The 25,314-nt window shown below is 46.4% G+C and overlaps 1 protein-coding gene across 3 annotated transcripts in view; it reads right to left on the minus strand.

Moving 5' to 3' along the window:
* LRCH2 (leucine rich repeats and calponin homology domain containing 2) overlaps window positions 1–25,314 on the minus strand; it is a 1,103,616-nt gene that overhangs the window by 515,146 nt on the left and 563,156 nt on the right. For all 3 annotated transcript variants that reach the window (XM_085607858.1, XM_085607859.1, XM_085607857.1), the window contains exon 10: window positions 11,423–11,490. In XM_085607858.1, coding sequence (XP_085463984.1) covers window positions 11,423–11,490 — 68 coding nt within the window. The remainder of the gene's footprint in view (window positions 1–11,422; window positions 11,491–25,314) is intronic.

Below are 25,314 nucleotides of genomic sequence, written 5' to 3' on the forward strand. Positions count from 1 at the left end.
AAACTCACTCGAGACCACTATCCCTCAAATCCCAAGCCATATGGAAATGGTTAATAATGAGAAACTTGACAATAACAGCTATCCACCATCTAAGAATTCAGGATGAACAAACAGATACACTCAGCTGAGCATTTCAAGAGCCCCACGATTGGGTTCTGAACAACAAAGTCTTGCAAGAAATATTTCTAGACTGGGGTTGTCCACAAGTAGATTTGTTTGTAGACACAAGGAACTAAAATGTCAAGATTATGAATCCATATTCTACCAGCCAGGGTCAAATGGAATGCCCTTTTGATTGATTGGTCAAATACATTTCTTTATGTATTTCTCCCAGTTCCTCTCATACCAAGAGTTCTGATCATGTTCCACCAGTCCACGATGAGAATGATAATGACAGCACTGGATGGCCTAGCCATGAGCTATTGATAAGGATTCCCTGGAGGAGAATTATAAATCTTTGTTTGCAAATAGTGTCAGGGTGATTTTTTAGGCACAGTATAGACATCAGTGATTTAATATCTTAGCTTTCTATTGTTCACCCATGGTTTTCACATTTATAACCAAAGCAGTCACTAAACACAACACAGAAACCTAGCACTGGAAAGAAAAGTCCAAGAGCTCTTTTGATTGAGAGTAGGAAAATGCACATGGAGAAGAGTGCAGCCTATATAGTAGTATTGAATGTTTTCTACATTTCAAGTGTTTCTGGGCATACCGAGACACTCCACTGGCTCCCCATTCAAAAGACATGCCAATTTAAGAAACTGTTTCTGCCGCAAGCCAGTCCACACACCCACACACAAGGACTATACAGCCTCACTGTTTACTAAGTACTACCCTTTCAGACCACTGCACTCTTCCAATCTTTACTTGGTCTATATTCCAAAGTTTCCTTAAGCTTGCCTTGGAGTGTGGGCCTTCTCTATGATTACTGCACAAACCTGGAATGCTCTTCCTTTCGTCATCAGCTCAGAACCACACCTACTTAAGTTCTGCCAAATTCATGAACTGGTCTGTTTTAAAAACATATGTTTTCTTTGCTTCTTTTTTCATTACTTCCTTTTATAGCCTGAAGCACCAGGGAAACCACAAGAATTTCCTAGCAATACAATGGCTCAGGGACCTGGATTGGTGTTAGAGGGCGGAAGAAACAATCTGTAAGTCCAGAGGTTGTGTTAAGAAATGGAAGAGTGTGTGGGGTCCATGGCGCAAGTATCGAGCTATGAGGGGTGGGAGGGAGAGGCGGGACAGTTGTAGCTGGCCCATTTTGCTGCCCAGTCGGTCCTCAAATGTGCAATGTAATGCTGACTGTTTGCGAGGAATTTGAACACTGCTGTATAATGTATGAGACCTTGAGCAAAGTTAATAAAAAGATTACCCAAAAAAAAAGAATTTCCTAGCAATACAAAACACAAAACCATATGACTGGCAAGTTGGGAACAGACTCTCCTCTGTGTGGACTTGGCTTGGCACTAGAGTAGAGAGACTGGTGGTCCCTGAGCATTTGATGGGTCGTCCTGTCACTCTAACTCATTTCCTCAGCTCCTCATGGGCTCCTCCTCATTGATCCTCACCCAGGGTTTGGCAGCTCGGCTCGCCTCCATGGGCAGACAGACTCCTGTGGGACAAGGCTCTCTTCTTTTTCCTATTATTAATAAGGCAACTCCGAGGGTCACTGGCAGATTTGCAGATTCTTCCACCAAGGCTTACAGAAACTAGGCGATGTCCCCTTATTTTCAGTAGACTGGTTTTCAGTGATATCAGTCCTCAAAAGTGGGAGCTCTTTTCCTCGGGCAGAAGCAGCTAGAACTGGAAAAGAGTTTGGTGGACCTAAGCTTTTTTTGTTTGCTTTTTTAAAACCTGGGATGTGCGTCATAGTTAAAGTTTCATCTTTGGACAAGGTGATGTCTTCTTACAGGCGGCAGTGGCGATGCTCCAAGTAAGAGTACCCCAAAACATGAGCACAATCCACCTTCCAGGAACTGCCACTTTAAGGAAAAAAAGATGCAGAATATCTACAGAAACTTCTCTTTCACTGTCAGTGCTGATAGTGACTCAGCCCCATTTCTGACAGTGCTCAGGAACGACTTAACACTCCCTTGCTAAAAAGTTCACAAGGGATTTCTAGAGGCCGTTCTGTCTTGATCCATCCACATTTTAGTGACTAGTTACCTGTGCCTCTCAGGAATGCAGACAATACACTTCAACTGTCAATTCAATTCAGTTGTTTCTATATAGCGCATGGCTACCTGACCGGGCCTCCCAGCGCTTATAGCAACAACCTCACTGAGCTACCATGACTAAAATCAGTTCTTCAGAAAAGGTGAGTTTTTAAACATTTTCTGTAGTATACTTCTGACTGCTGACAGAGGGAGGCTGGGAGGGCATTCCAAAGCACAGATACAAGGCACACAAAGAAGCGGCCTCTGCTTCTCGCTCTTTTTTTCTTGGGCACCAATAGGAGTCCCTGATTGCTATATCACAGAGACCTCACTGAAACATAAGGGGTGAGTAAGTTCTGGATGATGAGTGGGCCCTTTCCGTGGATGGCCCGATTTTTGATGCACAGAGCCTTTAAGTGAATTCTCCTTTGGACTCACAGTGTAGCGCTGATAAGGCTGGTCTTGCGGATTGGTGCTTGGGTATTTTGAGCAGAATTCTTACAGTGACGTGAGTCTTCATCGTGCGCTTGTCGTCCATCCAGACACCTTGACTTTTAACTGCTTTGGTAGCTCTGGGACTATTTCATGCAATGTCTATCTTGTGCCATGTAAAAGCAGGGGCAATCCATAATGAGTCCTACTGGTATGAGCATACATACACCATAAAACACAAAAGTGAGTCCTGCTACCACACATTCACATAAGGATGCCAGTGTACAGTCTATTCATGAGACATTAGTTGAACTTAAATGGCATCATGCTTAGATCCCTAATAAAAAGCCTCTTCAGCTACTGATCACTAAATACAAGACACACTGCCACCGCCACTCCCGGTAAAAGGCCCGGGACACAGACCCACAGTCTTGTGTCCAGCTGAGGATATTCATTTGTCACTTCCAAATCACCTACGAATCTGGTGCCAAGCCTCAATGTCAATTTTCGGCCCAGGCCTGCAGTGTGCATGTAGGATTTTGTGTGTGTTGAGGCCAAAATACAGTCAGGTTACTAGATTCACTTGCGATTGGGTCACTCAGGGCAGGGGTACATGCCCTTTACCATGCAAGGGGACATTTCCATCTCAACAGTGGAGTTATACTACCTTTGACAACTTCAGAGGGAATCCCATGGAGAGAGATCAGCCTTATTCACATTTCAATTATTTAATATGGAGGGTTCTCTAGATATGGTACTTTCAAATAACTGACCTGTAATGTTTTCAATAATTTACAGAGCTTTGGTTAGTTTGTAATTTAGGACTGAAGCATTAACTAACTAAATTGTGATTAGTCACTGTATATGCTAATGTCACCAATACAGCCTTAACGAATATGTTCTATATCTTCGGCACAAGCCTCATCTAGTAGAGACAGGATCAAGTCGCAGATTGATTATCTTAGAATTCTCCCCAGGCGCCAGACGGGACGTCTATTTATAGCAGTACCATGGCGCGTCAGTACAGGGCGTCGAGCAAACTTCACAGCAACATCGTCCCCTGGATGTGACATCAACAGGTCCATATAAGCCCTCCCCTGACGTGCTGACGCCAGTTTCTCCTGTGACTATTTTTCACACCAACAACGCAGAGCCACTTAAAGAAACTGCCTATGGATAGTGTACCAAAATGGAGGCATCATTGTGTAATACAAATACAAATATTAAAGGAAGGCATCAGAATGCGAAGAAAGGGATCTTGTAGGTAACAGGACCAGCAGGTTGCAGAGCGGGGTGGGTGGGTGGGTCGCTAAGGGACCTGCTGCTAGATCCCGTCTCTACCAGATAAAGTGTTACCCAATGGTAAGTAACTTATTCATCTGATAGAGACATATAGCTTCAGATTCCTTATCATTGAATTTGATACCCAAACAACACTATCCCTGGAGGAGGGTCCGCGACCTGAACTCACAAAAGATCCCTGAATAGGACTAACTGGTCCATAATGAGATAAAGTGACATGGTTGTCTTAAGAAATAAAGGTGACACAAAGACAATGCTCTACCAGAATGACTGTGGGAAGTCCGTAGGGAGCTGACGTCTACAAGACTTTTATGAAACATGTAGACAACATTACCCACAGCAGAGGGTCAAGAATGTGTTGGAGATAAAGCTTCATAAAAACAATTATACTTTGTAGCTGAGCCGAAGGTATTCAATCCACGGCTGGACTATGCTAAAATACCAGGGAGAACAACCCATACCACTGAATTAGAGCTCCACCTCCTTAATGTGGAAACTAGGATGTGAGCTATCCCTACCCTGTGAAACACAAGGAAACAGGAATCTCAGAGTACATCCATGATGGAAAAAGAGAGAGATCCCATCAATGCTGAACAAAAGGATTGCTTGAACAACAACGTTTGGTAGAGACCACTCTCAGTAGGAGAAAAAAACCTTCCTAGAGAAAAAATAACCCTCCGGGACAATGTAATGTAGAAGCCCAGAGAAGAAAAGATAAGAAATGCATAAGCAAGGACCAAGTTATGGTCGAACTAGAGTATCAAGAAAGGAGTTCTCTTTCAAAGCAGATATGTACACCCTATGGTATATATAAATATAGATATATACACACATGTACACAAATGTACCAGAATGCACCAAAAGTATTATCCTCCTAGTCAGGGAAGCAAACCAGAGCCTCCAGGGCAAGGGGCGGGGGAGAGACTGACCAGAGTAGGAATGAGGAACACCCATAGGATAGAGGTATCTATCAAAAGATAGATATAAACACCAACATACTTTGGCAATCGAATAAGAGGAGAGAGGGAGTGGAGGGACCACCCACCCCAGAAAATCACTGGCAACCGCCCATGAACCACCACTACTGACTGACGAGGCTACCATCAGGTGGCTAACAGGAAAACAAAAGAAAACAGCAGGTGTAAAAACTCCGCTATGAAGGGAATGAAGACCACCACCGGGGTCCATAAAAAAAAATAGTCCAAATTAAGGTCAACACATGGAAGGCCTCGATAAATAACCAATTTCCATCCAATAGACAGAAAAATCAGGCGGCAAGACCTTACTGAAGCTGCTGATAAAAGATGGAGGGAGTACATGGCCATGAAGGGATCAAGCCTCACAAAGTGGGAAAAACCTCAAACTATTGTATGGCAGTACACACAAGCACTGCAAAAATCGCATTGGTGCACTGCAGAACTCACTAGCACTTTGTGTTCAGACACAAATAAACTGAAGTCCGTATAAGGGTTACTAAGCAGCAGAAGTAGATCCTAAAATGCCTTTAAGGCATACAGTGGATGATCCCCGTGGAACAGGGAACAAGGCAACAGTGCATCCGCAGAACACAAGCAAAATGCCCTCTATAAAATAAGTACTTGAGTAGAAAAGCTGCCTTCAGAAAGAAGCCTGTAAGAACAGGCACACATATGGCCACAAAATGTCATACATCCCAGATAACTGTAAACTAAACCTGTCACTGCAGTAAAAGAAGAATAAAAGTACCTGCAGCTAGCAAGAAAACCTCACCGAGTGTCACTCTGAAAAAGGGGGTTCAAAAAGAAAAGCTAATGGGCTCTGCCCTGTGAATAGCTCATATATGAATGAAAAAGGGAACTTTCCCTGAACAAACCTAGTTAAAAAGTACTAGGGAAAGCAGACGGCAGATAAGAATCTGCTCCACCTGACTATCTCGAAATCACCGCAAAGCAGAGTCGGCATGTGCACCGAACAGATGGGAGCCATCAAAAGGCATATCAATCAAGGTGGCTTGAACAGCCTTTGAAAACCCAGAGGTGCACAACCAGGCAGGCCAACGTAGTGTAATTATTATTCCGGTATATAAAAAAGGGGAGAGGGGTGAGGCAAAAAACTATCGCCCGATCTCCCTCCTTACTGCTTCCCTAAAAATTATGAGTAGAGTATTACTGAGTCGTCTGGAGGAATGGGCAGAAGATAAAGGGATCCTTGCAGATTCACAGTACGGATTTCGCAAGGGGTTGGGCACTATAGAACAGTGCATTAACCTAGACCTTATTATATGCAAATATACACGAGCCAAACAAGGCTCGTTGTTTCTTTGTTTTGCCGATCTGTCCAGTGCCTTTGACTTGGTTGACCATGGTCTTCTGTGGTCAACCTTGTTGGATATGGGTGCCCCTCAAGATATTATTTATTTCCTGGCCCAACTTTATAGGAACCTGACAGCTAAGATACGATACGGGCAATCGGGGGAGTGTACCCCCAGTGTTAAAATAGGATCCGGAATTAGGCAGGGATGCGTCCTTGCACCTCTCCTTTTCTCCCTTTTTATTAATGCAATTGAGTCGGAACTACGGTCCACCAGTGCAGATGCACCGACTGCTGGTGGCTTGTCCATCCCAATATTGCTTTATGCGGATGACGCGGTTCTGCTCTCACAAACCCCCTTAGGGTTGCAAAAACTTATGAATAAATTTGCAGATTTTATTAAGGGGAGAAAATTAAACATTAATAATTCAAAAACTTTTATAATGCCCTGTGGGAAGAAAATTAAGAACCTAAGGCCCTTTACAGTTATGGACCAAACCATAAAAGTGGTGGATAAATTTTGTTATTTGGGTATCACCTTTAATAGTGGGGGGATGTGGACTTCCGAAATGACAAATGTAAGAGCCAAAATGGCCAAGTGCTCTTTTGGCTTATTTAGGTTTGCATCCAAGCTAGGCTCAAGACGGATACTAGACATTTTGTATTTATATCGACATAAATGTGTTGCTCTGGCCCTATATGGTTCAGGAGTGTGGGGCCATTGTAATAACAACATGCTCCAGGTTGAGGAGAACAAATTCATCAAAAAACTCCTTTGTTTACCATCTTTTTCCTCAACAAAGCTGATCCATCAAGAGTCTGGTTTAGAACATCTATCTGACCTGATCAGACTAAGACCCCTGTTAGTATGGAGATCTATTTGGTCGAAGGAACAGACTGGTTTTACAAGAATGATAATCTCTGATTGTCTTTACTTGGATAAATGTTCCTGCATCCCGTGGCTTAACTATATTATCCGAACATTTGATGATGTTTTTAATTTTAGGGTCTGTGATAACCCTTCTTGTGTTTTAGATATCACGAAGAATGAGATTAAACATGAATTTTTGAGGGTTAGCATGATGAAGCGTAACGCAGCTACTGTCCAGTTCTCCTCACATGTCTTTTATGATAAGTATAATAAGGAAGAAATGGGGCCCCCAGGATACCTTAAATTGGTTACTATCCGTTCCCACCAATTTGTGTTGACAAGACTCCGGATGGGGACTGTTCATTTGCTTGTTGCGTATCCTGTAATGAAGACTTATACTACCGCCCCCTGTCCGTGTGACGGGACTACAAAACAAAGTACGGAGCATTTTTTATTGTTATGCCCTCTTTATCTCTATCTTCGAAAAGTATATCTGAAACCGCTTTTTAAAAAATATAATGTATTCAATATTGTTTCGGCCATGGGGCTTTTATTTGGACTTAATTCACAGGACATCTGTTTTTTTACTGCTGTATATATTTTAAAATCGATATGTCTGAGGAAAAGCACCATTTTCATGACATGTGATTAATTTAAAACTTGCTGAATCCTCATGTTTTTATACCTATGTATGTATGTATGTACTTTTATGATTATTAATTAATGATCGAATAAAGTTTTTGAATTGAATTGAATTGAACAGGCACACATATGGCCACAAAATGTCATACATCCCAGATAACTGTAAACTAAACCTGTCACTGCAGTAAAAGAAGAATAAAAGTACCTGCAGCTAGCAAGAAAACCTCACCGAGTGTCACTCTGAAAAAGGGGGTTCAAAAAGAAAAGCTAATGGGCTCTGCCCTGTGAATAGCTCATATATGAATGAAAAAGGGAACTTTCCCTGAACAAACCTAGTTAAAAAGTACTAGGGAAAGCAGACGGCAGATAAGAATCTGCTCCACCTGACTATCTCGAAATCACCACAAAGCAGAGTCGGCATGTGCACCGAACAGATGGGAGCCATCAAAAGGCATATCAATCAAGGTGGCTTGAACAGCCTTTGAAAACCCAGAGGTGCACAACCAGGCAGGCCAACGTAGTGTAACTGAAGAGGCACTAGCCCGACCTAAAGAATCAGTGGTATCCATACTACACAAATGATTAGTTTAGTTGGCTGTTGCCCATCCCGTACTAATGGAACAAGATTGTTCCAGGTTTCATCTAGAAGGAGGGCAGCAGGAGCTCCAATGAGTCCCAAAATGCATGGGAGAAGCTTCTGAGGACACAAGAAGTTTTAAGGGATCGCAGTGTAGAACTGGTGGAGGAGAAAATATGCCTACCACAGGTATCTAGACTTGTGGAGACTATTTCTGGATGGACAGCAGAGGGAAAAAAGTCAACATTTTGGGTGGCCTAAGTAGCCTGTACCACAAAACTATGTTGGATGTCTGAGGAGATATGTCAGATCTCCAGGGCCCGGATGGTGTCTGTGTTTTGTGTTTAGCCCAAGCCCCCAACAGATTATCCAAAAGAGCCTCACTACAAGGAAGCACTGGCTCTACCTCTGATTGGCCTTGATGCAGGACGCCAAGTAAGGGATCTGTTGTTATTTCCACAGAAGGAAGTGTCAAATCCAAAATGACAGAAATGTATCTGAGCATATCCGCCGGAGAGGAGCTTGCCTCCAAAGCCAACCCAGGAGGAGACAGGAGGCCCGAGGCTGGGGAAGACTCCAAGCCATTAGCTTCACCCAACTCTATCAACCAGCTAGACTCCTTAGGAGGTTAAGTCGTGCCAGAGATGGGATTTGAAACTCCAAACCCTCTCCATCACCTCCATAATCGTGTTCCTCAGAAGGAAAAACAGGAAGGAGGGCTATAGAGAGCTGAGGAAAAGAGTCGGAGACAGAGGCTCCACCGGTGCTGCATCCGACGCGGTCTTGCGCCAAAGAGGCAGCCTCAGAGAGGGGGAAGTGGTAGAGCATCGAGCGGAGCCAACATCATTGTCAGTAGACCAGCCTCCGACACCAAAGTCAGTTGACCAGACCCAGGCACCGAAGGTGGTAATGTTGTAAATTGGCAGCGATTGGATTAGCATTAGCGGAATCCATCTTGTATTTAGAGGCTATCTTGTCCATTTTGTGGAATCCATTTTGTATTTCTGGCAGCCATTTTGTTTGCCATGTGCTGCCATGTGCTCACCATGTGCTTTGTCCTCCCTCAGTGCTGACTGATCTTGTAATCTGCCTAGAAACAAACTATATTTAGCATCTTCCACCTTTGCACATGCCCAGTGAGTTTTCAGCTGTCCTTGCAGCTGTTAGTAGTATGTAACTGTCGGGATGTGTTTACTAGCATTGGCAAACTGTTAACTCCTCCTACTTGTCGACTGTGCATTTCTATATGACCTTATATGTACATAAAACCTTCTCCTGTACTTGTACCGCCCTCTTTTAAGCCCCTGTGTGGGTATAAAAGGACCATGCTCCTTCTGTTTAGTGTGCTACTTCATTCAATACCGAAGGGTGCTGTGTGAATGTAGTTCCACCTCATGAGGTTTATTAAACTTTGTATTTTCTATTCCAGTTTCTGTGCCAACTTCTTCCTATTGGTGTTAGGACTCTGTGCAGACAAGGGCGAACCCCTTGCACTGGTAGGCCTAGCTGAGGCCCATTTCTACAGTAACCCCAAAGGGCTGTGCACCGGCGTCAAAACAGATTTGGAATCCGAACTGAAGCCAAGGGCGAACCCGCAGGCGTGGATACAGTCACGGCCTCGTGCGCGTCCTTAGAGCACAAGGGTGCTCTAGAGGAGGTGAAGACCCAAAGACACTATGAAGAGAATTGCACTGAATCCATCTGGGTCAGAGTCATCCTGGCTCAAGGGTAGGTTAGAAGGTGGGGGTGGACTTTAAGTGGCGAAGTTGGGTGGCGTCGTAACTTCAACCGCCAGCATCGTGACATACCTTGGGAAGTCGATGGAAAGTGATGCCAATGCAAAAGGCTCCTTGAATCGGACCCGAAAAAAAATCTTGAAGCAAAGACATGAATATTGAGCACGAAAAGAACTCGATATTTAAAGTCGCTTTTTAGTTACTCGGCCAAACCGTCCCCTTGAAAGTCCTACTTGCAGCACAGGTATGTGCACTTGTGCACAGTACTTGTTTTCATGTTCGGAGGGAGCGTGGCATGCGGTTCATGCCAGACTGTTCTTATTTGCAGGAGAGCAAAGGCTAATTTATAACTAGCATTTGCAATGCAATAGGTCTCGCAGTTACACGAGTTTAAGCTATTGGTATTGTAAATGACAATGCCTTTTATTTATGTTTTTAAAACAAAAGCAAAAATAAAAGGCATTGTTATTTTCAACGCCAATAGCTCAAACCCGCGTAAATGCGAGACCTATTGCATTGCAAATGCTTGTTTTTTGTTCTGCTTGAAAATATTTTTCCCCCTTCAAAACAGTCTTTGCCCTATTGCTTCACCAAATGGAGGGGTGAATCATTTTCCTTTGCCCGTTGAAATTTGAACTAAGGCAGATATTTGCAAGTATAAATCCCCTTCTGTTTCCAGGATTCCAATGGGTTGGATTATGGTTGGGGAATGCTGATGAGCTGCCATGTTTGGGAGGTTTTTCAAACTTTCAAGGTAAGCCACAGCTTTAAACATCCATGATCAACTGCCTTTAGTGGATGTATGGCTGCGTAGATCGCCGTACCCGTGGAGCAGATGTCCAGATGGATTCACACTAGCCCATATACATTTTCCCTTTGTGAATCTCTGGCATGCATATAAAAGTACAATTTTGTCATAAGCTTAAGTTTTCAAATAACTTTACCTTTCTTAATTGCCCCCTTGTTTCTAACTAAAATGGATGAAACTAATACTGCCAAATAATGTGAGGCATAATGTGCATCATGGACCCCATAATTTTTGATAACCTTGCCAAATAATTTGGTCCTCCACGCCACATGATTCCACTTCCCCTGAAAATGGTAAAGCTATGCAGAGTGGTTTGGGAGCTGTCACTATAAGGATTAAATCAATACATCACAGGGAACCATTAAATACTTTCCATATTACAAGTTTTCCAATGTTTTATAATATAGATGTTGTGCAATCAAAGACCCAAAATTATAATCAATATATACATACATCTATGACTCACTGGCACTATACCTTTATACCAAAGAGAAAATGCTGTTAATGGTAGGAACATCATTATCTTGAAATATTAATATAAAAATTAAAGTGCTTCCAAACTAAAACAATACGTTTCAAAGTATTTTAGCGTAGCAGAGCTACCTTTTTTGTTCCACCCACTCTTCAGTTTCTTCATTTTTCAGCGACCTTTCCAGATGCTTTACTCGTTCCTAAATACAAAAACCACAATAATCAAGTGCTCTATTAGAACTATAATACAGAATTTAAAGAAGTTAGACAGTTTTCTATTCAAAATTAGGAATACACGAAAGGCCTAGTGCCTATTTTAAGTGTGTGCAGACTAAGAACTTTGAAGAATGCTGTACTCCTGGCTCACAAGTTCCATCTGAAGCACTCACCGCTGGTCTCCAAAGCAACGCCCAGGGTGCTGAATCTCTTGCAAACGCTTAAAGAATTTCAGTAACTTTGTCTTCATGTGGAGGAAAGCTGAGGAACAGCAGTCAGTGCCAAAGCCTGTACCGTAACTTAACCACCACCTGGCACTTACAAAAGTGGGGGAGAGCACACTGACAGGCATACTAACACACAATTTGTTCAGGTACATTGTGGTAAATTCAGTGCATAGTAACATTCACTTAAGTTTACAATCTTAGGGATTCATCACTTTTGGTGCAGCCAGTGCTGTGCATCTCTAGACACATGTTTCAAGGTATTTGAACTTCTTCAGTAGAGAGCAACATGTTAAATCTGGGGGTGCTGGCAATGCTGCTCACAGTTTTCTCAGGTCAGAGTGCAGGTGCAACCAAAGTGCTCATTCGCCCAACAGCTCAACAAGACGCAAATCAGAAATGGAGGGAGGGAGGACATTACGTGGAATATCAACTCATTGGGAACCAGTTGGAGAGTGAATTTGCCAGCGGAGGGGGAGCTTCAGGCTGCGCAGAGGGGACCCGCATGGGAGCGGCATCCGAACAGAGCAGTGACAACTTCAAGGAGGTAGGGAGTCACTGGTGGCGACGGCTGGCTGGTCTATATTACTGCACTACCATGTGCTAGCCCTTGCAACATGCATTGGAGGACCTGGGTCTAATCCGCAAAGTTGCCTAAGGGAATAACCAATTGGAATCTGTATTTTCCTACGGAGGAAGCTGCAACTTCAAGATCAAGAGGGCCATCCTAGGTTACCGCAATGCGCTGTTGTACTAAGCTGATTGTGGTTTGCCCAACCTCACACTCCCTACATCTGAATACCCCAAGTACTGATATGACTTGTACCTTTTGCTGGATGGAGCAGACAGTAACTTGTCAAGCCATGACAAACGTCAGCAGCTGCTTCACTGGGAGGTGAAATCACAATCCAGGAGGTGAGTGGGGCGATTAAGGCACTGGCAAGGCACAAGTTGTGACCACTGATGTGGAAAACTAGGGCTCTGAAAGGGGACAGCCTTGACCCTAGAAATCTGTTCACACAGCAGGAAGGATGGGTGGATGAGTAAGAAAGCTATGGCTAGATGGGATCTTTACCAGATACGGAGTTACTGAAACCAAGAAACATGTTCATCTGATAGAGACTTCTAGCTGCAGATTCCTTACCTTAAAAAAGATACCCAAATGCTGCCTTCTCGGAGGAGGGTCTGCAAACATGATTTTAACCAAAAAGTCCTTCAAGACCGAACAGGCAAATTGCCCATTCCAAATTACTTGACTGTCAAGGCAGTAATGTTTGGTGAACATGTGTAGAGAGGCCCACGTTACTACCTAGCAGATGTCCAGGACTGGAACTCCATGTGCTAACGCAGTAGTTACAGCCTTTGCTTTGGTGGAATGAGCACGCACACCCTCTGGGAGTTGCTTCTTAGACAAAGCGTAGCAGATTTTAATGCAGACCACGATCCATCGGGAGATAGTCCGTTTCTGCACGGCCTTGCCCTTTTTTGGCTCCAACATACCCCACAAAGAGTTGATTGTCCATCCAGAATGGTTTTGTGCCGTCAAGGTAGAACAACAATGCCCAGCCGAGACCCTCCTCTTCCTTAGAGGGGTGAAAGGGACCGTACAAAGGAGGCAAAGTGATGGACTGACCTACGTGGAACGAGGGATGACCTTCGGCAAGAAGGATGCTCGAAGTTTCAAGGACCACATTGTTGGGGGAAAAAAGAGATGTAGGAAGGCTATGAGGATAGTGCCTGTAGCTCACTGACCCTATGGACAGACGTAATTGCCACTAGAAAGGCCGTCTCGATGGTGAGGAGCCTAAGAGGACAAGAATGAAGCGACTCCAAGGGAGTGCATATTAAGAAAGTAAGAACCAAGTTATGGACCCACGAGTTATTGAACCACCAGGGAACTGCCCTGCTGTTCCAGAAATGTCCAGAGGCCTAGGACCTCTTGACAAAGGGTCAGCGACCCCCATACCGTCTTCCATGTTGCAGAACCACATGGCAGTGGTGTTGTCCGTGAACACCTGCACTAGCTTCCCCTTGATGGAGGGTAGAAAGGCTTTCAAGCCATTGGATTGCTCAGAGCTTCAACAGGTTGATGTGCAGTCTGGATTGCACCAGAGACCAGAGTCCTCTGATCTCCACCTCTCCCAGATCACCTCCCCAAACCAGGAGTGACGCATCTGTCACTACCATTAGATCTGGTTGGAGAAGTAGGAGAGGTCTGTTGCTGGCTCAATAGCAGTTTGTTAACCACCCCTGCAGATATTTTGCAGTGGCCTCCGAGTTCTGGGCCATGTCGGAGAGATTCCCCATATGCTGCACCCACTGGAACATCCAGTCCCACTGCAGAGCCCCGATATTCCAACAATAACAAAAAACAATGTCTCAACAGGAAGATTATGTAGGAGAACCATTAGACAAAAGAATTAATCATAACGACCAAAGAGGGACAAGGGAGACCAAAGGGAATGAAAATTGTTATTTGTAATTAGATACACAGCAGGTATGTACAATTTACAGTAACCATAACAATCATATGTGCAACAGTGAACGGCGCAGTGACATAAGTGTTAAAATAACAACGTAGTGCGGCAAAAGGACAATTTAGATCAATTGTGGGCGATCTATGACCTGCCAGGTCATATCTGTTTCCAAATGGTTGTGTTCTTTATAATGCAGCACCAATGGTTATGATTAATTCTTTTGTCTAATGGTTCTCCTACATAATCTTCCTGTTGAGACATTGTTTTTTGTTATTATATATACCCGGTCTCAACTGGGGTAACAGGTTTGCTCCTGTTTTTCTTTTTCCGATATTCCAACAGGCATGTGTCACAAGCATCCTGCTTGATGAGGCCCAGCACCCTCAGTGTCAGTCTCACCAAAACCCAGAATAGAGGCTGATATATCGATATTTTTTTTTTTTTGTAAAACTTTTTTATTAAAGTTATGGCACAGAGTTATGTTCACAGTGATTTCATGGGGTACAGCATTCATGTTATACAGTGAATAGTTAAGCATTACCACAGGTGTTAAAATTAGGGGTCTGAGTCCAGTTCATCTCCTCGCCATATCTTCTGTGGGAGAATTACAGATTTCCCCTCTATAAGTGTTCCACCCCCCACATTTTTTATCCCATTTCTTAGGGCAGCCTCTTTGTTTGTAAACCTCTTTTTCTGTAATCATGCATTTGTCCATTTCCGCCACCCACCCGATCGTCATTGGCAATCTGTTAGATCCCCAGAGCATTGCCACAGCCCGTTTCACCAACAAGTATCCCAATGCCACCCACTGCTGCTCCACTTCTGTTAGATCGGTGGGTTTCCATACATTTAAGATCCCCAGCTTTGGTGATAGTTGGATGTGTTTACCCAGTGTGTCTATCATCTTCTTAGTAGTCCTGTCCCAGAAGGGGCGTAGATGAGGGCAGTCCCACAGGATGTGGTTGAAATATCAATTTCTTGCCAGAATATCTTGGACTCGCTGTTCGGGAGGATAAGCCCGAAACTGTCCTGAACAGTTCTGGATGAAAGGGAGCATCTAAGAAGGGGTAAGGTGTGACTTGGGCACGCTGATAGTGAACCACAGCGAGTACAGAAGGTCAGCTGTAGTCTGAAGATGGAAAACAACTGCTTGGAGCGAGCCCGCCTTCAACAGCCAGTCGTCAAGATAGGGTAAGACTGGCAGCCCTCATCTCTGCAGATGAGCCATAACCTTGAGTGAACACCTGAGGGGCATTGATTAGGCCAAAGGGAGCATGGGAAACTGAAAGTGTTCATGGCCTACTGTGAACCACAGGGAACGTCTATGGGCAGGCAGGACGGCGATATGGAAATAAGCATCCTGCAAGTCCAACGCCACCATCCAGTCTCCCGGGTTCAGGGCAGACAGGACTTGTGCGAACGTGAGCAATTTGAATTTCTCCTTTTTCAGGAAGAAACTGAGGGCGGAAGTATAGGGTAGGATGAAGGCCTCCATCATTGTTGGGCACAAGAAATGAGGGAGAATAGCAATCACAACCTACTTCTGATGCCGGCACCCTCTTTATGGCTCCCTTGGCCAAGAGAGCCGCTACTTCCTGATGGAGTAAAGAGAGATGGTCCTCCGTTAGCCTGTGGGTGGTATGAGTGGAGGGGTAGTTACGAAGGGGATTGACCTCCAGTGGTGCAGGTGACGGAGTATCCTGCCGCCCAATGGATGCCCAAGATGGTTGCAGGGTAAACTTAACAGGCTTGGAGGATGTGGCTAGTAGGGCGTGGTGGAACTGGCTGACCTCTGGCTGCCTGGCCCATGGGTTCTGTGGCTGCAGTGTCATCGGCCACACAGGGGCTGGGAAGTATGCATGCCATGGTGGCTGGGCAGATAGAGACGTGGCTGGAAACACTTTCCGCGGACACGAAAGGAGCAAAAGGCGGACAGAGGTTGAAGGAGGGGCCATGGAAAGGCCAATAATCTTGGCCGTAGCAATGCTGTACTTTAACTGCTCCACTGCTGCATCTGCCTTATCTCAGAGATGGTAGATATCAAAGGGCATGTTCATAAGCGAAGCTTGGGTATCCCATGAAAAGTCAGCTGTCATCAGCCAGTTGTGGCGCCATTAGGCCACCAGCAAAGAAACCACTCAGCCTGGCGAGTCAGTCGTGTCCATCCCACATATGATTGTAAACTTAGCTGTGCCTCTCCCATCAGTCATAGCTTGGGAGAGTATGGGGCAGGCCTCCTCTGGGAACTTTATGAAGCACCTGCACAACCGAATCCCAAGGGGAATGGGAGTAACAGCCCAAAAGTCATTTGGTGTTCACATACCACAATGCCAGGCTGGCAGAAGAAAAAATTTTCTTACCCACGGAGTCCAGCCTTTTGGAATCCTTATCTGCTGGGTGGAAGGGAATGCACCAGGGTTTGGACAACCAAGCTCTCCGGGGTAGGGTTTTGGGTGAGGAAACAGAGGCCCCCTGGTGCTGAGAGATGGTGGCTGGCCATTGTCCTGCCCACAAGAGCACCTGTGCAGGAGGTTTATAAGGGCTACATTAAATGGGTGAAGCAGTTCTGAAGGAGTGACTCCCGGTTGAAGCACCTCCAGCAAGACGTTAGTCCTGACAGCCATGGAGGGCTGCTTAATGTCAGGACCTCTGCGCCTGCCTCACCACCATTGCAAATATGGCACCCTCCTCCATAACCTCAGTTGGAGGAGAGACTAAGCCAATATTTGGGGAGGTGTCTAGTCAACTGTCATCTGCCAATTCTTCACACCAGTCCATATTAGGGTCTAGGGACTGGTATTCTTCAGGGTCTGTGGCCCCTCCCAATTTTCCCTAGGTCCTAGCCCATAGAAATTGGGTTAAGGCTCTGGCCTGGAGGGAATGGCTCCAGTCAGTGTCGGACGACAGCCCTCTGGCTTCGTGTCAGAGTCGGGATAAGAATGGGGATGGAGTTTACAGTGGGACCGGTGTCTGGGAAGGTCGAGGTAACACAACCAGCATGGAACTATCTACAGATCCAAGGGGCCTGACCGGTGCTGAGGCTGGACCTGCTGGCAGTGAACCAGGAGGGGCCCCTCTGGACTCCGAAGGTGCTCCAGTGTGGACGGGCCACCCAAATATGAGGTGCATTGCCTTATGGAGTTGGACGGGGTTGTTCTGGCTCCTGGAAACTCGAGGAGGCACAGTGACAGCACAGGCGCAGGCTCAACCAAGGAGCCAGGCCTTCGAGTGATGACGCTTACTTGTCTTGTCGGATGACTTTGATGGACGGGGTGACTTCTTGCTCTTGCACCACAGTGCTACGATTTCGACTGTTGATGAAGATCTATGGCTCCAGGACCTTTCTCATGACCGGGATCGAGATTGTCACGGCGTTCTACTTCAAGGGGCAAGAAGCTTGACGGATTGCTCCTTCAAGGCCTTGGGGAATATGGCGCGATGATCGATACAGGTCTTGGCATCGAGGTTGCGATCAAGGCATCAGAGACAGACGAGGTTCAAGTCTGTCACTGACATTTGCTGGTGACAGGCGCCAGAGTGCTTGAATCCAGCCTTCCCCATGGACATCCCTGCAACACCTGGAGACAAATCAAGAAAAAACTTTGACAAAAAGTTGAAAAAAGGGAAGTCAAAAAGTGACTGGAGGTAGTTCTCTCTGGATCTGCAGTGACTGGCGTGGAAAGAAAAGAAATGACATCAGTGCGCTGGGGTGCCGCCTATATAGGCACCGCACGTCACTTCTGGCACAGATGACGCCAACAATGCCACTCAGAAGCAAAGGACGCCGCCTACTGGTGAACAGGATACTGCTCACAAAAAATTTCCAGATCCAGTCTGACACCTGGGGATAATTCTAAGGTAAGGAATCTGCAGTTAGAAGTCTCTATCAGATGCACCATAATTGTATGAAGTGAAAGGCAGAGTTGAAGCACGGCAGTGTGATAAGTGCAGTCACTGTTCCTGATCCGGTAAGCCACCTATTTTTATGCATTTTGGTGAACAGGAATCACTTAAGGAACTTCCTCGTCCCCACTGCAGCCCTTCTTCCTGTGAAAACAATGGCAGGCCTGCCTATTTATAAGTAATTATTCAAACCACCGCCACTTTGACCCAGGCGGAATTTTTAAAGCTTCCCCCGGCATGCGAAGAGGGCTTAAGTCAAGTATAAATGGGACTTACAATTGAGTCATAGAACCTTTATCCAACCAGCAAACCTCCAAGTTGTTTATTTGCAGTTCTGGTGTTAACCGCTAGTTGTAGAGTTTGATTAAATGTCTGACGGATAAGATTAAGATATGAAGCTGCAACACAAAAAGATGATGGACGGATTGTTGAACATTGTCAAACATTCACCCCCAGTTACAGATCTGGGTTTAATCCATCGTTATTTTGCTCACCACGCCACCCCAGTTCAGACATAGCCATATGCAAATCAGTCTTGACCCTGTGCCTAATGGGAACAGTCCAGACCGAACTGCCAGGCCACGTCATTCCTGGACAGGAATCAAGCATCCTAGGACCGGTTTCGGCCTTTCAGCCCTCATCAGCCAGGAAGCTTGACTCCAGTGGCGTAGTGAGCACGGGACCCACGTCTGGGCATACCCTTCCCACTTAGGTTGAAAATACAACACAAAAAGATGATGGACGGAATGTTGAACAATGTCAAACATTCACCCCCAGTCACAGATCTGGGTTTAATCCATCGTTATTTTGCTCACCACGCAACCCCAAGCTATCCTGGCTGAAGAGGGGTGAAACCCCGAAACCGGTCCTAGGATGCTTGTTTCCAGTCCTGGCCTGGCAGTTCGGGCTGGACTGTTCCCATTGGGCACAGGGTCAAGACTGATTTGCATATGGCTGGGTCCAAACTGGAATGGCATGGTGAGCAAAAAAACGATGGATTTAGGCTCAGATCTCTGTACTGGGGTGAATGTATGACATTGTTCTGCATTCTGTCCATCAATAGTTATTTTTGCATAAGATATGAAGCTACCATTCTTAAATTGCTAATTAGGTCTGTACAACTAAAGTGCCCTACTCAAAATGCTGAAATGTTTCCAGGACGTGACACTAAAGACATAGTAGCTAGCCTTACCTAATATCTAATGAGCTACTGAGTTGCCTGGCGTCTCGTTAAGTCTGAAATACAGTTAGTCTACCAATGTTACGATGCTCTCATGACGTGAGGTTTGAAATATATTAGCTCAATGTAGTTTAACTGCTCCCATTGAGTTTGCAATTTCACTAGTTACTAGAGTTTCTAGTTCAGAACATGCATCAGGGGATTAATGACCTATCATTCAGTATGTTGAGTTACGGCTACCTTTTAGTTCCGTAAATGGCCATAATAATGCGTTGTTCTGCCGTGTCTGCCCTGAGCTACGACAGCCGTACACAAATCCAGATGGAATCCTGACCTAACCACCACCATCAAAGTGCACAAAGGGGCTCCTGAGGCGGCTGCACTGCCTCTGTAAATCAGAAGAAAACGGGTGGACGTTCCATCCATCGGGAGCCCGACATTGAGACTCGCCCACACAGCACTGGAGGAGAGGTCACGGCAAGATGGCGGCCCGGCCCCGCTCTGTTAGAGGCCACCAGAGAACCGCTGACACCGGCAACAGAGGCGGTGAACATTAGTCAGAGAAGGGTCTCCGGCGCCACTCAGCGCTTGTGAAATATCGACCCAACAGGGCTATTAGCGGCTCCAGACAGCAGTGCATATTGGTGGGAAATCCCCACTGGGAAAGAAGTACGGACTGGGAGGCCACAGCGACCAGAGAGGCGACCCCCTGCAACCCCCCTCACCCCCCGAGAGTCGGACTGCTTGGCGCCGGAGGCCCGTAGACACGGGAGAGAAGTAAGTGCAACCGGGGGCCGCAGGAGGAGTACCCTCCCCTCCACGGAAAGAACGGAGTGAAGGGGGGAAGGGCCCTATAACGCAGGATTCCGAGACAGCGGATGTGGCTGGCGGGGTGAGCGGAGAGCCTGAAGGAACACTGCTAGGGGCCTTCCCTACCCCTACCAGCCACTTGAGGGCGAACGGAGGTGAGATGTCACGGAAGATGGCCCCAGAGGGAGTACTAACACCCAAGCAGCGCTGAGAAACAGAAAGCGGTCTGGGCCCCCACCTTATTCCAGCAACACAGAGTCTCCCTCGCGCTAATCGACATTGAGGCCCCCGTGGTCATACCTGGGCCAAAAGCTGCAGGAAAGTGCGCCAAGCTTAAGGGGGCGAACCGAGGCAAAACACAGGTTGAGAAGAACAGTGGGACAAGCGGCGACCTCATGAGGCAGGGGGCAGTCGAGGGCCCGGTGGGGTGAGGCGAAGAGGAGCCCGGCCCCCACCCCCGTGCGAGAAGGCTGCAAATTAGGAACTGGCAGAAGAGTAAGGGAGTCCCCCACAAGTGAGAGACCCTTCGGGGCCCAACAGCCCACGCTAGAGGGGCCAGCAGCAGGAGAACCATGGGTGAATACCCTCCGTGGCCCTAGGGGGCCATATTGTCAATGGTGGTGAGCAACCAGAAAGTAGGCCTGACTGAGGCCAAGAAGTCGGGGTGAAGAGAGCCAGGTGAACAGTCCCTGCTGCGAGACACCACACTGAAGCCAGAGACAAAGACCCCAGGTCGTCCCAGCAAGGAAGGATTGGCAAATATGCCAAGGTGAACCCACTACCCCCGAGATAGGGAGTGAAGCCAGCTCCCTACCAGACAACGTAACCATCCTCCAAGCGATCCATGCTTCCAAATAGGCCTTAGAAGGGAAAATAACCGAGATCCGATGTGACCCTCAAATAGACTCACACATGCAGAGGGCCGCATCTCTGAGGTGGAGGACACAACCCACGGCCTGCGCAGAGAAGTTGCCGATCTAACAGCCGCCTTGAAAAAAGTGACCTGGAAGATGGACACCGCTGAAAATAGGGCCCGCAGAAACAACCTGCGCTTCGTGGGATTCTCTGAAGGTACAGATCCGGGGTCCTTCTTGATCATATGGCTTACTCCTTCCCAGCGGCACAGTCCCACCCCTGTTTCATAATAGAATGAGCCCACAGAATGCCCAACATCCAAACGCCACCAGGCCCCCTGCGGCCCTTGATTGCATGATTCCTCAATTATCAGGACCACAACCTTATACTTCGAGAGCTGAGGAGAAAGGGAGAAATCAGATAAGATAACGCCAAAATAATGGTATTCCAAGATTATTCCAGAGAGGTGCAGAAACAGCGACGCACATTTGACTCAGTCAAAACGAAGCTGAGAGCCCTCCGATCCAGAACATGCTGCTCTTCCCGGCCAAATTAAACATGACCTTTCAAGCAACCTCTCACATCTTCCAAACGCCAGAGAAGGCATAATTCTGGATTGAAGAACGCCTCTCACCCAGAAACAGGAGCTGGACGCACCAGAGACTTCACTGAAAGAAACACCCGAGAGGCCAGTTCCCAAACAACTGCGGGGAAAGAGAAGGAGACTACCCGGGGGGATTCGCAGAGCAGGACCCAGTTCCGCACTTTCCCAGGCCAGTGAGACGCAGTTCAGCTCTCAGATTCAGAGAAAGATCTAATGCGCACCGGAACAAATAAAAAACCTCCCAGGAAAAGAACAAACTTTCACAGATCACTCAGACAAGGAATATATAGCAGATGCGGACAGCGACAACCCACTCCTCTGAGGTATCCATCACATGGAAGTGTCGAGCCCTGAAGCTAATGACCAAGTGGCTACATTACAACAATCATCTAAAAGTGGTGATGATGGATAGGAAGCGAGAGCCAGCTGGAGCAGAGGACACTATTGGGTAAACAAGTAACCTAACATCATTGCAACGATACGCCCCGTTGGGCAGTGCCACTAGTTAGAGGATAATTTCCTAGTTGGTTGAGTATTAAATTGAGGGGGGTGGGACTACAGACATCTCAGAGTCTGCCTTCACCGAATAGTAGTCACAGTTGACCAATGGGGGAATTGGACGTGGGTGGTGAGAGAGTGTGGGGAGGGGGGAGGGAGTTCATTTGGGTTAGGGGGAATAGAGAAATTCAAATGTTATTGTTTGTCCCAGATTGCAGCCAACAGAAGGGGAAACTAGGTCATAGATGGAGACAGTAGCGCCCAATCCTAAGACGAGATCTGCCAGTAACAACACAGGGGGAGAGAAGCCCCTGTCAAAAAAATGGGAGAGAGAGACTACTCTGTCCTGAAACGGAATGTCAATGGGCTAGGTAGCAAGGAAAAGAGGGGGTTGGGGACAAAGTTCCTCAACAGGCTTATGCCGGACATTGCCCTCCTCCAAGAGACACACCTGATAGGCACCCATTATGGTTTTTTGGGAAACGGGGGCCTACGTCATTCTAGCACATGCCGGGTTCACATCGAGATCGTGGGGAGTTGCTATTAATAAAGAAGCCCCCCCCCTTCTGTACCACTAAAACTTCGGCAGACCCAAATGGTACCTTTGTCGCGGTGCAAAGGATCTGGGGAAAGGGAGAACTAACCCTGATCAGGGTCTATGCCCCCCGCGATTGCAAACCCAGGCACTAGACAAATTAGCTGGGAAATTACTGGAATCAGGCTCCTCCACACACATTATTAGAGGAGATTTTAAAATTAATGATGTGGTGGACCCCCAAGCAGACAGCACACAGGAAGGTAGGAGCATGCACACACTCACCCCTTGCTAAATTCCTGAACACTTTCGGTCTAACAGATCTCTGGCACCAGAAGCAACTGTTTGAGAGGGCCTACTCTTTTTTCTCAGATGCCCATAGAGTCTTCTCCAGGCTGGATAACCTCCTTTCACCAATAGGGAAGGCAACGGAAGTGGAACAAATAGAATACCTGGCAAGAGGCATATCTGATCACTCACCACTTTGGTTGACAGTGGGTTAAAGAATACACAGACGCAGGCAAGAATGCAGACTGGCAGCTTGGGAACTGCAAGATAGGGCAGTAGCAGAGGGGATCCGCGTATAATCTGAGAGGCACTTTAGTGAAAATTAGGGTTTAGCATCCTCAGCAGTAACGCTATAGGAGGCCTGCAAGGCAGTATTGAGAGATACAGCACAGAACATATTAGCACGAAAAAAGAGAGAGGACACCCGAGAGACAGAGGCCCTAGAACACAAACTCCGGCAGCTAGAAAGACAGGTATTAACCAGAGAAGAAGTGGGTACTCTGCGCCAAATTGAGATAATGCGCAGGAGAGTATCGGCACTAGCGGAGAAAGAAGTTGCAACTCAAATACAGGCCACACAGCACCGACTATATGAGACATGCGACAGGGAGGGGAAGTTACTGGCCTGGGTAGGGAAGAAAGAGAGAGAAACACAATGGGTAGCCATGATACGACAAAAAGAAGAGACACACACCACAGCATCTGCGATTGAGGGCACGTTTGCCCGGTACTATGGAGAGCTGTACGAAGAAAGGCCTCTAGCGAATAACCTCCAAAACAGTAATTACCTCGGAGGCACTGACATGCCGACCCTTACCCAAGACCAATGCAACTTCTTTAAAGGGGACCTTACCCTCCAAGAAGTCATGATTGCCATTGGCAAACTGAAGACAGGGAAAGTAACAGGGACAAATGGTCTCCCGGTAGAACTGTTCAAACACATTGCTAGCCTGCTAGGTCTCAATCTTCTAAACATGTAATAAGCAGCAAAGGAAAGCCAAACACTCCCACCCGATCCCTGTAGTGCCACAGTGGTAGTGGTCCATAAACCGGGGGAAACCCGCAGTGGACTGCGGGTCCTATCAGCCCATATTACTGCTCAACATAGAGACCAAAATCCTGGCCTCCATACTCGCCATGCGACTCCTGACCGTGATTCATACCTTGGTCCATGGCGACCAATCCGGCTTTATGCCCAAGCACTCAAGTGGCAATCCATTCAAGACTCAGCTTGAAACAATACAAGATTCTACATAGGATATACTTTGATACCTGCCTGCACGCCTTGGGGAGGGCTCAGACACCTAACTGCCTGCGTTGTCAGATAGAACGTGGTACATACATGCATACACTCTGGGAATGCCAGCAGATAATAAATTATTGGACCTAGATAATACAGGGGTAAATGAAATATTGGGGGCACAAAATACATACTACTAGGTATCCCCTTGGAAATAGACCTCCCTCGCAGTAAACTTATGTTGTGCAATCTAGGATTGGTGGCTGCCAAGAGGGATATTGCCTGACGCTGGGCAGCCCCTGATCTTTATCACACAATAAAGAGGTAGGAGAGCTACTTCCGGTGGTGGCACGTGCTCAGGGAGTAAAAACTGCCCTCACTCACAAGTTTGTGACAAGCTTCATCATTGGGCTTGCTGACACCCCTGTGCAGACCAACGGCTGGGGTGGAGCAAAAGGGAGGAGAAGACAATACAAAGTTGTGGGATCACCAAAGTGAAGTGTAGTTTGTGCAAGTTAAACCTAGCGCGAGTGTGTCCCTAATTCTAAATTCATTCCTGGGCCACCTGGCCAGGGTTAAAACCATAAAGGATGGTGGTGATGGGAACAAATTCGGATACCATCATCCTTCCTTACTTCGAAGGTGTCAACATGTTTCTGCCATTTAAGCACCCACAGTGTTGGGTCACACTGGCATTCATCAGGACCTTCAGGATCCCATAACACAGTACCCTCCAATCCTTAGTTAGGATCCCTCCAAACTCAGGTTTTTATAATTCACATTCCCATTCAAAATCTGTAAAGAGAGGGTAACTTCCATCAGATCCACTGGACCTTTTCATGGTAGTACATCTCTTTATATCTCAATCAACAGGCGTGCAACAACCCCGTATAGAGCCCCAAGTTATTTCACTTGTGAGCTCTTTTTATCCATATCGGAATATTTAATTATGGAGTAATTTCCATTACATTCAACCACAGGTGTCCATCACTTTTACTCCTAAAGCGCATGAAAAACATGTGTCTATTAAGCCAGGGAAAAAACTCTTGCACTCACCGAGTTCCATTAAACGTTATGCTTGAGGAAGTGGGAGCTGCACCCTGTAGTCACACACTACACGGAGATAAAACATGTACATGTTGGGTTAGGTAGTAGGCAGCCCCACACTCGTTTTTCAAGGAATTAAACGACGAT

The sequence above is a fragment of the Triturus cristatus genome, chromosome 5_2 (genome assembly GCF_964204655.1).
Source record: "Triturus cristatus chromosome 5_2, aTriCri1.1, whole genome shotgun sequence".
Lineage (NCBI taxonomy): Eukaryota > Metazoa > Chordata > Amphibia > Caudata > Salamandridae > Triturus > Triturus cristatus.